Genomic DNA, 16,786 nt, shown 5'->3' with positions numbered 1-16,786 from the left:
GCCAGAGATTTCAGAGATTTTTTTACACATTTTAGTCTGTCCTTTTAAAATAAGCAAGTTCACAACACAAAGGTGGGTTAAGTCAGACTGATCATAGGGAACAAACAAACGGTACTTCGTTTTTATTACTTTGTGTGTTATCATTGCGAACTGCACAATACTGACCACAGAAGCTGCTGACTTATTTTACTGCCAACATTTCTTGAAAATAGCAGCATGAACCAGCCCCTGTGCTTTCATCTATCAGTGATTAGAGGGGTTTGCACTGTTTGTTTGCATTTCACTGTCCAGGCTGTACCCTGGCGTCACCCAACAGTAGGTGAGATAGGCTCCAGCAATCCCACAAGGGATTAAGTAGGGTTGGAAGATGGGTGGGTGGATGGATAGCATGTTCACGTCTTAAAAGAGTTTATGTGAAAGGACATGTGAGGAGCAGGAGATTCCCCCTCTGTGACGGAGAGAGGTTTCTCCGTGTCTCTGACCTGCTGTGTGGTCACAAGACACAGGGGACTCTCAGTGAGTAGGGGCATGCACACTTAGCTTGTCTGCTGCAGCTCACAAGCCTTTCATGAGCCACTGCAGATGTGGCTTTGTATACCTCTAAGTAGCTAAATATGAATTGTCTGGCTGTTAGAAAGCAGATTGAGTATACTCTTTTCCAGAATGTGTGGATGCATAGATTATTTGAAATTGCACGTGCTCAATAGTGACTGTAGATGATGGTGCTGACACTGGCTTTAGCTGCTGCAGACTGGGTCCTGCATGCATGAGTTGCAGCCGGGGTAGAGTGCTGCTGCCGGATCATGCGAGTCCCGACCGAATTCCTCTTCTGGTGCCACAGATAGTAACTTCCACTAACACAGAGTGACAGGAAATCCAAGGGACATCGGGGGCAGAGTGAGGCTGTGATTGCTCATGCTGATGGTGGCAGTGTGGTCACCCTCCCCTGGCCTGGTTTCCGTGACGTGCTCGTCTGCCCCCTTGAAGGAATGGCTCTAATAAGCTGGTGCAGATCAGCGCAACTCTGCATGACAAGGCGGGCCAAGTCCACATGCCTGAGGTGATGCACAACCCCCCGCCGCCGCCACTATCTAGAGCTGGGCACAGTGTGACACGGGACACTTGGTCGGATGAGCTGAGCTGCTTCACATCTTCACCGTCCATTGAATGATGCCAGCTTATTCTTCTTCATCTGTGTTGTTTCTTTGTTCAGCAGAACTTGGCTGCCCAAAATGGGACATAAAACCCTGCACTCCAACAGGAAGAAGTCTGAGAAGATTCATGATTGTTCTTTTTTTTTTTTTTTTTGTCCTGCAGCGTTGAAGAATGTTGTTACCCATCCTGCTTCAACACTCCCTTCAGGCATTAAAGAAGTGTCTACCACAATTCTCTTTTTTGCGAGTCCAAATCCTTTCTGATGTCAAACAAAGCAAAAGCCACATGAAGAGGCCTTTTATTTTAGACCTAACAGTGATGTCATACAAGGCCGGATGGATTTAGGCATGCTGTGATGGCCCCCAAAAATCCAAAATGATCTAAAGAAATAAAAGTACAAATAAAAACACAAACAAATAAAAACAGTAAAAAAAAAAAAAAAAATGTAAGGATGGATGGATATAAAGAGAAAAAAGATAAATGCAGCCACAACAGAGCACAAACCAGTGTTGTTCAAACGCAATGCATTGTGGTCTATATTTGCCAATCTAGTAAGCATGGATGCACACTGGTTTTTTTGCAGACTTCTGGGGCACTCCATTTTGGAATTGTAGATTCAGACAGCACTACAAAATTGCAAACGCACTATAGTGCACTATGTAGTTATTAGTGAAGGAATTCGGACATAGTCCATGTCTACATTCCTAAATGTATGGCATTGCTATCATGTAATTGGGTGATTATAAATTTGCGCTAACGGCAGTTTGACAGGTGTGCCTACTAAAATGGTTTGTGAGTGTAGACTGGTAACCCACTGTGTTTACATTAGCCATATTAGACTATTAAACTAATCAAACTGTTAATCAGTCAGGCTCCTAATCAGTCAGACTGTTAGTCAGGCTGCATGCATTTAGCCAGAAAGGTTGTCCTTGTTTAATGATGAGCCTGTTTATAGAGCCTCATTATCGCTGCTCATTAATTTGGAGTGTCTGTTATTGTCCCCCTCTGCTTTAATGATGGCTTCATTTTCAGGCTGCAGAAAAGTAATCATTGTTTCTGATTTCCAGACTCTCTTATAATGTCAGAGTACCGTAATAAGACCCCCCCCCCCACCTTCCCACATGTCAGTTCAATCAGGAGTTCAGATGTCCTTGCAAGATGCTCTGCAGGTGGATTAAGGGTGCAGGAGATTTTACAGCTTGTACCCTGTTGAAGTGTGTGGGGGACGCTGTGCTACAGCGTACTGTCACTGAGGGATGACAGAACACAGCCAACATTATTCCACACTCTCCCCCCCAACAGAAGCTCCTTGGGGAATCTGGATCAGCAGGGATGAAGCCAGATCCTGGAGAGTAGCTGATTAGCATGAGTGTGAAGGAGTACAGAAAAGCTGGTGTTCACTTTACCAACATGCATGCATTTCCTTGGCCTTTAAAACAGAAATTTTCCCATTTTTCCATGACTTTACAATTTATACAGATTTTACTTTTCTATTGTTCCTTCCAGTGGATCTTCTGGTCTCCTCTGCACCAAGAACTTCTACAACCCACACAAAATGATTCATCTAAACTCAAAAATTCAGCTGGAAGTGGGAGACACAAGAGTGCCAGTTCCAAAGCTTTAGGCGCCTCATTGTGAAGAGCAGCAGCTTTAGGAAGAGAGAAAATCTGCTAAAAGGGAAGCTTGGAAAGATGTGCTCTCACTGACCCCCCTCACCCAATGAGGAGATGCTTTTGCATCACCAGTCTCCATCTCATCTCCACCCTTCACTGCATGTGCAATTCTCATAAGCCATAAAAGTGTAGACCCATCAAGCTGTCAGTTTCTCAGGTTCTTAGTGAGAAATTGACAAGGTTTTAAAGTGATGATATCAGGTTCTCAGCATGGAACCATCAGCTACAGGTTCTCAGCTGGTGGCTCTTCAATTAGCAAGAATATTTAATTTGATGGAGACATTTATGAGGGGATACTGCTTTATCTGAACAAAGTCATTAGTTCAGGTCACTTGTTGATGTGCACATGCCTACGTGTGTGCCGCTTGTTTTCATCTCTGACCTCTGACCTCTGTTTCTGGCAGTGCTGAGTATCCGTGGTGCCCAGGAAGAAGAACCTCTGGACCCTCAGCTCATGCGGCTGGACAATATGCTGCTAGCGGAGGGCGTGTCTGGTCCAGACAAAGGCGGAGGCTCGGTGGCAGCAGCAGCTGCAGCGGCTGCTTCAGGAGGGGTGGGGGCCGACAACTCTGCAGAGCACTCAGACTACAGGGCCAAGCTGTCCCAGATTAGACAGATCTACCACACAGAGCTGGAGAAATATGAGCAAGTGAGACATGCATCTTCAACTTTCCAAGAAAGATGGGAACCTCTGAAGGTTTCTTTGCTTCTTTCCAAAGAAAAAATATGAAAATATAAACTGCATTAACCTAATGCAGTATTATAATGACTAATTATAATAATGGACCTTCACTGGCAGCCCATAAGCTTTATTCTGCAGCCTGCAGGAGGCGGCATCATCGTTCTCGTTGTAACTCTGCTCCTTCTCTGCAGGCTTGTAACGAGTTCACCACGCATGTGATGAACCTGCTGCGAGAGCAGTCACGCACGCGGCCCATCTCACCCAAAGAGATTGAGCGCATGGTGAACATCATCCACCGCAAGTTCAGCTCCATCCAGATGCAGCTGAAGCAGAGCACCTGCGAGGCTGTCATGATCCTGCGCTCCCGCTTCCTGGATGCCAGGTGAGTTCAATACTGCACATGCCTTACCCTGCAGCCCAAACGTGAACCTTCCCTCTAGATGAAAGTTCTTCACCTCTGCTCATGGCTGCTGGTGGATCTGTATGTATCTAGCTCTGGGACAACAAATCACAAATTTTCTCAGCAGCAGGAAGCATATCTACCAGTTTCCTCTGTTAAAAGGCTGGATGTTTGGTTCTGCAGAAAGTAGAAATTATGTTTGGCAAAATATAATGTCAGAAAAAATTATTTTGATTATTAAATCAAATGAGGTTAATAATTAATCGCATTTCTGACTGCAAGATTTACTATTGCATTTATAAGTATTTGATTGTCTCAGATTCACCCAAATAAATAAAATAACGTCACTTTTTTTATTCTGAAAAACGTGCCATAGTACCTCTCTTTTCTAGTTTCTTATTTTGTTTCATTTTTTTAGCATTTCAGTCAAATTTCTGGAAATTGTTTTTGTTTTCCAAAACGTTTCATTTCTATTTTCTATTCTATTTTCTATTCATATAATTTGGGTTTTATAGAACTTTATTTTGATTTAGTCAGTTTTTTTTTTTTTTTTGTTTTTTTATTAGCTTTTTTAATATTAGTTTTGCTCATTGAATTGTCGTTGTGATATTTACTATGTTTACTTGAGTGGTTTGTTTATGTGATTGATACTTCAGAGCCACCGTACTTAAAAGGCATCCAATAGATGCTTTTCACATTATCTTGCTCTGAAAAGCTCCTCTGTCAGTCTGTCTCTCTATCTCACTGCTCGTTTCATTTCTGTTAGTCTCTCTTACCATCTATCCAATGCTCGATCACATTCTTCTGCTTCAGTACCACTCTGGTTCACTTTCTTAATGTCATCTTGTCTCATGACTGCTCAGCCTTACTCTTTTTTGTTCAATTCAATTCAACTCAATTTTATTTATATAGCCCAGAATCACAACAACTGTCGTCTCAATGGGCTTCGTACCGGTAATTGTAAAGTAAACATAAAATTCTAAACTGAACTCGGAAGCATCATCTCACCGTTGCTCTGTCTTCCTGCTTTGGTACCATTCTGCTTCTTTGTGGCTTTGTCTTGCTTTCTCTCTGTTTTGCCATCACTTTGTCGAACTGTCTCTGTGATTTACAGCTGTTCTGGCTAAATGGTCCTCTGTCAGTTTGTCTCATTTGTCTCAAAACCCCCACCAGCACTCCTTTTTTCTGTAACTTTGTTTAGCTATTGTTTTTTCTCACTGCCTTTCCTCTTTGCCATTGCTCTGTCTAACTGCCTTGCATAGCCTCTCCTTGTCTGCGTGTCCCTGATTCACCATCACTCCAGCTGCTGCTCTTCTTTGCTGCCAGTCTTGCTTCTGCTCTGTCTAGCTGCCATGCTGACACTGTCTCCCTGCTACTCTTCTTCTCTGCCTTGCTGTATTCCTTTAGATCTGTCTTACTGCTGGTGTGGTTGACTGTGTCACTGTAGTTCTGTCGTCCTGTAAAACACTCCTCTGCCTTGTGGCTTTCTTTCACAGCCGCTCTGTCTCATTGCGTCTCATTTGCTCTCTTACTTACAGGCGGAAAAGGAGAAACTTTAACAAGCAGGCTACAGAGATACTGAACGAGTACTTCTACTCACACCTCAGTAACCCCTACCCCAGCGAGGAGGCCAAAGAGGAGCTGGCAAAGAAGTGTTCTATCACAGTGGCCCAGGTACAGCCCCCTCTTCACACCATTCTTTACATCCCAGAGTGTCCGAACAACAATTTTTCATCTAAGAATACCAAGGTGCCTGTTGGTTGCAAGTAAAAAGTGCTTGACTAAAAATTGGCTTTCCCATTATGTACCAACTTTAACAATATGGTGGGAATTAACATTAGAAATATATAAAATTGAAGAACTAACGGCACATTTGAACAACAGAGAAAACTGGTTTATGTTATGCTGGAAAAAGTGGGTCCAATATACTAATTCAAATATGTCACATATTATTTCAAAAATACAAACAAATGTATAATTACTGGTCACTCCCTATAGTTCAATGTTCTTATATTTTGTAAAAAAAAAAAAAAAACACTTTTCTGTGTTTGTGTATTAAGAACTTCTATGCAAATTCAAATTAAAATGTTTATTGTACTGTTTTGTACTGTAAAACTGAAAACATAAATAAATAATAAAAAAAAAAAATAGAATACCAAGGTGAATGTTTCAATGTGCTTTGTTAGACGATCTGTCAGGGAAACTGACAGGTGAGGAAATATGTTAGGGTCTACATCAAATTATAGACTAAAACATGCAACTAGGTTTAACTGGTCTCAGTTATTGATGCTGACTGAACGGTGTGGAGGCTAAACATGCATAATGGAGGAAATATTGTAAAGAAAGTCTTGGCCTAATCCACACATGTCAAACTCAAGGGTAGCGGTTTGGACCTAATATAATTATTTTGGCTCGCATGATATCTGATTACTGTTAAAGCTGACTTGCACGTGCCCAAAATCACTACAAATTTGACAATGCACTTCAATTAATCCAGAGGATTTCCTTAGATTAAAGCCTGACAGCTAACATATGTGAACTTATACCTAAAATGAGACACCAAGTGAACATCCACCAGAGCTGTTTTTGTATGTTTTAATAAATATTGCTGCTCTAGAACAATTTGATTTTTCTTAAAAGAAATTAGATCCAGTTAATAACTTCTCCAGAAACGACAGCTGGGTAGCTCGGTTGGTAAAGTGGGATGCTACAATGCAGGAAACCAGGGTTCGATTCCTGGAGGGGAATGAGCAATGGTACTGGGGGCACTTACCATATCAATGGCAAGCAATTAACATCACCCAGTGAGAGTCCTTAGGCAAGACCCTTAATGCTACTGCCTCCCAAGCGCGGTTCGGCTGCAACTCACTGCTCCCCTAGCGGATGGGTCAAATGCCGTGAAAGAATTTCCCTTCGTGGGATAAATACAGAAGAAAAGCTATAAAGCTTTATTAAGTGTTATGTTAATGTTTATTTTTTAGACACAGACTGTCCTGAAAACTTTGTCTGGACCAGTTTCAAGTATCAACTACCGTCCATCACAAAGTGACAAGCTAAGCTTTAACACGGACTTCATTTTTGAATATTTTCTGTGCTGCTACACACTTTTTTTGCTTTTTACCAGTGGAAAACATTTTCATTACAAATTTCAATGAAAGGCTCTGATTTGTAAGCAAGAAAAAATAAATGCTTGTGTCATATGTTTTGGTGGGTTTTTTTCCATCTCAGATTGAAAACATTCATTAAGGTTGTTCGCAATTTCTGGAAAAACATTAAACTAGTTTAGCCCTTTACTTTTATTTGGTCCACTGTGTATTTAAGCTTCAGCTTCTAGCTAGTTTATTTCCTGTTTTATTTTGAAAGGTTCTTGTGTTGTGTCGTATCGAGTTTTACTTTGGTCCCCCTCTGTCCTGATTGTGTTCACCTGTGTCTCGTCTTGTCTGTTTGTATTTTAGTCCTGTCTTTCTCTTCCTTCTGTGTTGGTCCACAGTTTTACGTTTCTCCTGTTCTTGTGGTCTTTCGAGTTTCTAGTTGTCTTTCCTGCTCAGATGAATGAACTTCAACACTCCATAACTTTGGTTTTTATTTTTTATACTGTTTATCGTTTTCTTTCGGTTTTCCACATCACAGAGACTCTACAAAGAGTCCATTAGGCATAACAGCTCTAGTCGATGTTGACTGATTGTTGCTTCCGTGAAATCTTATGACAGCTGCAGTCATGGTGACATAATGAGACTTTTAATGGCAAATCATTTTACTTCGACACTAATGCAGATTCACAGCAGCAGCTTGTGCAGCCCGCTGCTGACAGTGGCTCTCTGCAGTCTTACAAACACCATTAAAGCCCATGTGAGCAAAGCGCAGCATTTGTGTTTTGGGCTCCTTCATTTCTCCTTTATTCAAACAATTAACTTCATTTTGTTTTTTCTGCTCAGGTTTCCAACTGGTTTGGGAATAAAAGAATCAGATACAAGAAAAACATTGGTAAGTTCCAGGAGGAGGCCAACATGTACGCTGCGAGAACTGCCGTCAATGCGGCTAATGCATCCTCACATGGAAGCCAAGCAAACTCACCCTCCACTCCCAACTCTGCAGGTGAGACAGGAAGTCTCCGGCTCTGTGCTTCCTCTCTGTGGTTTACTGCCAGCAATTCATGGCGTTTGTAAAGATTAAGAAAGTACTTAAAGACAAACATTACTTACTAATTTTCTTATTAAATTATCTAGTCAACAAATGCAGAACCTGCCACTCCCCAAACTCACCCCATTCTCCAAACCCTGACTGTCCTGTTCCTTTGGTCCTGAGTAACCAGATTCAATTCAGTTCAGTTTCTTATTTTAAGTACCAGTCCACAACTGAAGCCGCGTCAAGGGACTACACAAAAGGTTCATGATGGCTGTTGAGGCCAATTTGTCTTCCCTGTATTCTACTATTACATGTCCAACGGGGTAGATTGGGTTTTTGGAGTCATTACGTACATTTACATGTAAACGTCTGTGCATCAGAACATATCCACTATTTCGAACACCCCTAACCCTCCAAATGCCCCAACAACTGAAGGGAAAGGGAAAAGCCGGAGGGGTAGGGGAAGAATTTGGATTGGGCCTTATTGTTTCATCCAAGTTGGTTGCTATTAACTAGTTCAGTAGAACCAGTTCAGTTCATTGGAATTTGTTGCTGTTAAAACCACAGAAGCTGTTGCTAATTACTACCTGAAAGAGGAAGCACTCGTCAATTTTTGCTAATTCTGCCCGGTATCAAACTTTACGCAATCAAACGATTCATTTGGGAAATGTTCTCGTTTCAGAAATGTGTGCGACACAAATGTGAATTTGTATTGATTTCCATCAGTGTGTTAAAAATAAGAGGTTCCACATGTTCATTATATCAGTATGAAGGTAGTATGACAGGGCAGTTAGTCTAAAACAAGAGCATGGATAATTGCGACATTTGTGTTTTATTTCTGCGGACAGCAGAGGTTGAGGAATGTGTTTTTTTTTTCTGTGAAACACACCTGCTTGTCCATATGAAACATATGTCCCTATGTTGAAAGAGGTAAACCAGAACTCCAATTTTCCATTCCAGACCTACTGACTATTGATGTTCAAGCCATATTTTAGAAACGTGTTACTCAAGTCACAGACATTTCTTGGCACCTCAAAGACCTCAGACCCACCAATGATTGGCCCAGCCCTAAAGTGCAGAGTTCCTGTTTTGGCATGGAAGAATTGTTGTTGGGATTGAAAAGAGCTTCCATGTATTCATTCCACCACCTTGCAACACACATGTCAAAAACAAATGTTACGTTCTCATGCCGTCTTCTTCTACATCCTCTGCTAAAGTCCCATAACAACACATTTGGCACACTGTTTTTTAGGACGTCCCCTACATTTTGTAGAAAGTTTAAGACTTTTAAGTGCGCCTTATGGTCGTGAAAATACGGTATATTTAGCATTTAACGTGGCTAATGTGCTTTTCTGAAAGAAGGGATCCAAAAGGACATATGGCTCCACTACTGTCTCTGTGTTCTGAACTGAGATTGGTTGCAGCCTTCACATGCTCACACAAGGAGGAGCCAAATCCTCCTGAAAGACGAAGGAGGATGTTTCTCTGCTCCTTGTGTTTGTGTTGAATGAGCATGCAGGTTTACACGCTCCCTATGTGTGACAACATCATGGCTGACCTTTACATACTCCTGTCTCATTACAGGTTCTGCTGCTTCTTTTAACGTATCCAACTCAGGGGACCTGTTCATGAGTGTGCACGCTCTCAACGGGGACTCCTTCCAAGGGGCACAGGTGGGAGCCAATGTTCAGTCACAGGTGAGTGTGACAGCATGCATAAATGTTCTTTTAAATATAAGAACGTATACACTTTAACATTCCACTGTTAGCATGCTCTTCCTTTAAATGTGTTCTCTTCTCCATTCGATTGGCTACATTGAACTCTTCCTCTCTAAATTAAATCAGAGATGAAGAATTGGACATGTGTCTCGGACTTCTGTCTTACTTAAATTTTAAATGCAAGGGACTCTTGAAAACACTTGACAATTACCTGGCTTTGGGACTTGTAAAAATATGGTTCTTTTACCATATTTAAATAGTTTTATCCCTCCTATTCTGTTCGCTCTATTTGTTTTAAATGACTATGACAGTTTGTGACTACACAACAGACTCATAGAGGTGTAAGACTTAAGAATTTACTTAATCTGCTGACCAAAAACTGAATATTTCACTAGAAATGTTAGCTAAAGATTTACGAATTTGCTTGGAATTACAGCTAAAGACTTGAGCCTTGACTTGGAAGTGCAAAAAGTCAATTGTAAGCATCTCTGGATCTTGGTCTTTCTTAATGCTACTCACCATTTTTTTTGTTGTTGTAATTTGCAAGAACAGGCTCTCAGTTGACACCTCTCCAATTTTAACACTCCTTTCTGAAAAAATGCTCACTGCATCTCTACTGCTGTTCCACAGGGTTCTAGTTCAGGCCTCCTCCTCTCCTCACCCTATATCTGAGTGCCGTCACTTGCTCATTAAGCTTTTCTTACTATTTTAATGTTGAGGAAACACCATTTTTCCTGTCTTATGATAACTTTTTCATCTTTTCTGTTTGATAAAAGAAAAACCTTAAAAACATATTCAACTTTACCCTTTTAAGGCAGAACTCCTTGCCCTTTCTTCAATTCTTTCCATGAATCACAGCAGCTTCACCATCAGACCACTTGTTGGGGACGACCTTGATAGAAAAATAATGTCATAATCCACAACATGAGAAAGACTAGAATGACTTTCAGTTTGCACGACCAATCTCAAGGCAGTTCTTAAATCTGTCTTTTTAATTTTACTGAAACTCAAAATTCTGAATTGTTTTGGCATATTATTAATTGACAGGGGAGTGGACTCAACAAAGCTCTCACTTTGTTTTGTCCTGCCTAATCTGCCATTCTGGGTTAGGGTAAACATTGCTGAGTTGGATGGCGTTAACTCTCCTCAACTTACTGGTCATATTTCAGGATTCAATAGTGCGATACAGAATCTTATGGATGCCATCAGAGATGATCTGTCCTGTTTATATTTGTCTGTGGATGTGACCCCAAGATACTAAACTCCACTACAAAATCCACCTATTTTTGTGAACGTCTTAAGTCAATTTTCTTCAAGTATGCATGAAGTGTATGTACCTTTATTTCGAAAGATTCAGCAACAGAAATCCACAAGTCAAAGGACTCTAAGCTGCTATGGTGGAGTGCTTCTTTGCCCCTGCGCCTGCAGCCACAGTCAGTCTGGAACATAATGAGAGCAGGGGTGCAGCTCTGCTGTCACTGTGTGTGTGTGTGTGTGTGGGGGGGGGTTATTCATTACTTTTTCCCGCTGCAGTCTCTCATGGCTTCTTTTCTGTTTCAGGTGGACACTCTTCGCCATGTTATCAGTCAGACGGGGGCGTTCAGTGAAGGAGTCGTAGCCAGTCACATGTACAGTCCGCAGGGCATCAATGTAAGCCCCCTTCTTATTTCTTTTTCCTCCCCCCCAATTATTTCAGAGCCACAGGGCTCAGGGTGCTTTCTGCACGCTCACCTCGTGGGTGTACTTCTGCATGTCTACCGCACGTGCGCACGTGTCAGCCGCCTGTCAGGTTGGATCAGGCCTGCACCTGCAGCCTGCTACCGCCAACTCTGCACACGCAGGTCAGCCCCCCACCCCCACCGCTGCAAGGGCCCCTGACCCCCAATCTCCACAGCCAAACTGTTCATCTAACTGTTGTGATGGGGGGCGGGGGGGGGGGGGGGGGGTTAGCTGGCGGCAGAAAACAGGCGGGAAATTCACAACGACAAGCCGTGTGTTTTCTGTGAAAATCAAGCAGACAGATGCGGGACAGCACCACAGCCTGCTGGATCATGTTCCCACCATGGTAATGGCCATGACAGCCCAGCCGCCCCCCCCCAGTGCGCCTCACTGTACATTCGATAATCCGAGGAAATGTCCGGAGTGCTTCCCGGCACAGTCAGCTTTCCTTTAATGCTTCCTCACTAGGAACATTGGATCTTTGGGGGATGAGGTTGTTGCAGGTTCTGAGGACTGCACTAACATTTTTGCACATTTTGGTCCCAGAGCTGTTCATTTTTTTAAGGTGAAAAAACATAACTGAGCATAGGTACACAATCTTGTTTACAAGGAACTCTTAAAAGAGAGAAATATAAATAAAATAAACATCTGCTCACATGTCTGAACCAAAAAATATCCATCCATCTTTTGAACTTGATGAATCGTTTTTGGGGTCACGGGGCTGCTAGAACCAACCCAGCTACTGTTGGGAGAATATTGGGTGAACACTGGACCGGTCACCACACCATTCTGTCACATGGCCACACAACCACATTTACACTAAGAGGGAGTTTAGAATCTTCACATGAACTATGGAGCATGTTTTTGGGCTGTGGGAGGAAGCCAGAGTGCCCGGAGAAAACCCAATCATGCACGGGGAGAACATGCAAATGTAACCACATAACTTCTGCATTGTTTTTAAGAAAATAAAAGATGTTGAGACACAGCAGCACCCTTGGAGACCACCTCCAAGTGTTGCGGATCTGACTGTTTTCCGATAAGTAAAGAAACAGGAATCACAGTGGTAGCTGCCAGTCCTAGCTCCTCTCCCAACAGATCAAGCAACAAACATATATAAAAAAATAAATAAATAAAAAGTGAAGAAGAACAACTTAACCCTTGGGGCCATCTTATGGGGTCCAGATGACCCCACCCTTACATTGACGTGCTATTCCTACCATGACAAAGGTGGATAATGGTGAAGAGGATTTCATGTATTATGGACACCAGTGAAGATCACAAATCATTGAAGAAAAAAGGTTCAGAGCACTGTCTAGTGGGGTCTAGATGACCCCACTCTCAACTTAATGGACCTTGGATAGTACAAGGGTTAAGGAAGGGCAACAACTTAACACTGAACACAGGGGGGGAAAATCTTAGGGACAAGCAACATTTTGTGGTCTCATTACACAAACTCCACACAGAAAAGTCCCAGAACCAGAGCCCTTTCATTGTGAGTTAGAGCACCTTTCCAACAAAAATCAATGAGATGACTGCATGCAGTCTGAACCCCTTGAAGCCTAAATTTATTTCCAGCTATGAAAAAAGTGAGTCACTTATTATTTTGATTTCACGTTTCAAGTTTGCTTTCAAATTAAACGTATTTTGGCGCTGAAGTTGTTTGATGCATCAATAGGTGTCAAGGGGTTAAAATAAAGCACACATCACATGGAGTTATTGGAAAATGCTTGTGCAAACATCATTTTTATGGAAAAGACAAATGTTCACACAGAGCCGGACACGAAAGCGTGACAGAGCTGCCATGACAGATCCTGAATGAACAAATTCTGTTCTCCTTCAGCCCAACTTTGGTTGACAGCATTCTGCTGAACATTTCTTCAGTGTCAGCTGACTCTGTCCTCTGTTGTTACTCACACTAACCCCCACCACCACCCCCCCACCCCCTCTGTCTGTGTTTGTTTCTCCCTGACAGGCTAACGGAGGTTGGCAAGACGCTCCCACCCCCTCCTCAGTGACTTCGCCCACAGAAGGACCAGGAAGCGTTCACTCGGACACCTCCAACTGATGAACTCCCATCTACTCATCTATCAATTGACTTGCACTCCCCCCCACCCTCAAACTGTTCAAGTGGACATGACACAGTGCAGCTGGGGAAATTTCCAACCCCCCCCCACAAATCAAACAAAAATGATTTTATCCCTCTGCAACGATCAGCAACAGACTAAACGCATATGTGTGCACCCAGTTGGTGGTTTTCAAGTTCTCATGAACCCCCTCCTCATAAAATCTTTTTTCAGATCCATAAAAAGTGTGCATGAGGTTATCATAAATACACTCATAGTCCTGTGGGGTTTACATGAGATCTAAGTAAAGTTGTGGTGTGGTCCTTGTAAAATCTGCATAAACATCACAAACATCACACAATTCCCTAAAAAGACCACAGGTGAAACATCTCTGCTTTGTAGTCCTTGTATTTGTTTTTTATTCATGTGGCGTTCAGGGATCTTTTATATTGTAATTTTATTGTATTTTTTCACCCTGTGCCAAAGTTGAGCTCAGAATGTTTGTTTTGTGTCCCATGGATTCTCCCGCTTATCCCCCAAATTTTGATCACATGACTCCTGTCAGATTCTAACCAAATTTTGAGCGTCAGTTTATAGACTCTTCAGATTACAGGACAGCCCAGAATGGATCCCGTCGTGATTCCTTCACATTAACTGAAGCACAAAGGTGTCCCATAAATGAAGATGGTCCGAGACGACCATGCCCCTATTTTTTTCTGTCCATTCCAGTGAGAAGGTGGCAGCCAAAGCCCTCTGATTTGGTTGGTGTTTGTGGTGTTCATCTCTGCATCTACACCAATGTCAAGAGTGAGACAGCACACATTGAACAAAAAAAAATATTTCCCAAACACAACATTTTGAAAAGACTTATTTGAATTTTATTCAAATAATGACATTTTTTGCTTCAAATGTCTTGCCTCACTCAAGTTCTCTGCATCATGTTGGACTCCACAATGTTGTGTGTTTCCAGTATTAATGTAAAATTCTTTCAAAATTCCATGCAGACGATGATACGGAATTTAAATGACTCCAGCAAGTTCTAAAGAAATTAAAGGTCTGGGTAAAAGCTGAAAAATGAAGAGAATTAACTTAGTGACAACATTGGTCATAAAAATGGTAAAAGTAGAAAAATCAAGTGTGATTGTGCACAGCTATCCAGATGTGAACATAAATGGCCCCATCATCCAGATGTGAGCGTGCACAGCCAAGCATCCAGATGTGAGCATTGCCAGCCTATCAGCTTTACGTGAGGGTAAACGGCCTATCATCCATATGTGAGCGTGCACAGTCAAGAATCCAGATGTGAGCATACACCCCCATCATCCAGATGTTAGCGTCCCCAGCTGCAGCATCACACCAAATACAAAAACATTGCATTTTAAGCAGCCATATTGCTCTCTGCTGTTGCATGCACTGTGCACAGTCCACATAGATTCAACCAACCAGACATCATATCTGCACAGTCATATCCTTTAACTGGGAGTATAATCTGTGCTCGGGTGGCACTGAGGGAACCCAGCTGTTTTCTGATACCAAAAACCAGAATCTGATCATTTGAAATGCTCAGGCGGCTTTATTGAGATTTCATCTTTTGGGGGCGGGAGAGGGAAGTTTGGACTGCTCTGCAGGATTGTCCTCGCACTCTGTGCTCAAGCCAAAAAATAAACTGAGGGAGTCAAACAAAATCCCTGAGGGCATAGAAACCTCCAAGTGTTTGTTTGGTGAAAAAGTCCTTTCTTTTTTTGTTTACTTTTTGGGTTCTGCTGTTCCATCAGTCAGACCGGCACATGCAGACTCAAGCTGAACGCACCCCCAGATTCAGAACGTGAGGTCTGGGGAGGGGGACGGGCAGTTGTGTTATAGTTACCTGCACAGGCTTGGAGCACTCAGTCGCTGGACTGACGGCAGCAAGACAGGAAGACAAAAGAAAAAATGGTTTTCAGTGTCTAACGTCATGAATCTCAATCCAATGAAGGTTTTTAGCTTTTGAATATAAACGCTGAAGTTTGTACACACTTGTTTTGTTTGTTGCATGTCTTTTTATTCAGAAAAACAACTGTGTTTTGAATGTTTACTTGTTTTTTTATAAGGATTTCACAGTGAAATTATGAAACATTTTGACTTGGAGGATCCGTGCACATGTTGTCCCGAGGTGCACGTGATCGCATTTTAACCCAAAATCAGACTGTCTTCTGGATAAAAACTGCTCCTTCATTTGTACTGCCCACGTGAGTCCAAATAAACCTTTTATTTCTTGGATAAATTTTACTTGGTTTTGGTGGTTTTGCTTGCTGTTGTCACTGCTTGCTTCACAAATCTGTCCTGTCAGACTGCTCTGGCCTCACCTCAGCTAGCTGAGCATTTGGGGGAGCGTGGAGGGGACGTTTTCACACTTTTGGAAGTGAGGGAAATGTGTCCGCTGGCAGCAGACAAGTGTCTTTCCTTCAACACTGCCCCCTCTCTCCCTGTACACACAAAGGAATGAGCTGTACTAATCTCTCTCTATCAGATAAAAAGCAGCTGTGCATCCATTCCTCCCTGTTGGTGAAGAAAAGCAGGCGGAGGTTTGAGGATGAGGAAGAGACCCCATTAGCACTCAGAATCTGTGAACAGAGGCTGTGACACATGCATTTGCACATGCACTCCTGCACATAAAGATGCATATCTTTAGTTTATTTGTGAAAACAAACAACACTGCAGCTCAAGCTTTTAGTGATGAAGTTTTGCAGTCAACACCTGTACTCTATCACCTTCAGGTAACAGGCTGACCAATGATGAAGATCCCCTCCTTTTGTCTAGTATTATTTCTTTGTTAAATTTGAGCCGAGACTAAAATGGGGCAAGCCAAATATTGTCTCAGGTGTCCCTTGAGATCCTGTCCATCTTGATGTAAAAAGTTTCTCTCAGTATAGGGCAGTTAGTTTGAAGTCACAAAGATAAAGACGATGTCTACATCTCCAAAAGCAGGGTTCTAAAGATGAATGGAAATTAGACGTGGAGTTGTATATCAAAAAATACAAATTTAAGAATTTACTTACAATAAGGGTAACTTTATGGAGACTTCTGACTTTGTGTCTCCCATATCGGTCTTTTGTTCAGGTTTGTTTGTGAGCACAAATGTGTCTTTGTTCAACTCTGAGTTAAGGAACGGAGGGTGGATGTAGGTCATACAGCCAGACAGGATCAGAGCAGACAGAGGGCCAACACTCAGACAGGAATAAAACCCCCACCACCACCATTGTCAACAGCAA

At 42.2% G+C, this 16,786-nt stretch overlaps 1 protein-coding gene across 2 annotated transcripts in view; it reads left to right on the top strand.

Annotated features, from left to right (window-relative positions):
- Positions 1 to 15,803, top strand: part of pbx1 (PBX homeobox 1) — a 43,317-nt gene extending 27,514 nt beyond the window's left edge. The window contains exons 3-9 of one of the 2 annotated variants that reach the window (XM_023954458.1): positions 3,233 to 3,477; positions 3,702 to 3,892; positions 5,449 to 5,584; positions 7,846 to 7,894; positions 9,620 to 9,732; positions 11,314 to 11,403; positions 13,445 to 15,803. In XM_023954458.1, the coding sequence (XP_023810226.1) occupies positions 3,233 to 3,477; positions 3,702 to 3,892; positions 5,449 to 5,584; positions 7,846 to 7,894; positions 9,620 to 9,732; positions 11,314 to 11,403; positions 13,445 to 13,537 (917 nt within the window). In that variant the 3' untranslated portion in view covers positions 13,538 to 15,803. Of the gene's footprint in view, positions 1 to 3,232; positions 3,478 to 3,701; positions 3,893 to 5,448; positions 5,585 to 7,845; positions 8,006 to 9,619; positions 9,733 to 11,313; positions 11,404 to 13,444 lie in introns of both variants that reach the window. The other variant, XM_023954457.1, reaches the window with a different exon arrangement.
- The last annotated feature ends 983 nt before the right edge of the window (positions 15,804 to 16,786 follow it).

Source organism: Oryzias latipes, chromosome 4 (genome assembly GCF_002234675.1).
Source record: "Oryzias latipes chromosome 4, ASM223467v1".
Taxonomy (NCBI): domain Eukaryota; kingdom Metazoa; phylum Chordata; class Actinopteri; order Beloniformes; family Adrianichthyidae; genus Oryzias; species Oryzias latipes.
This window is presented reverse-complemented; position numbering and strand designations above follow the sequence as displayed.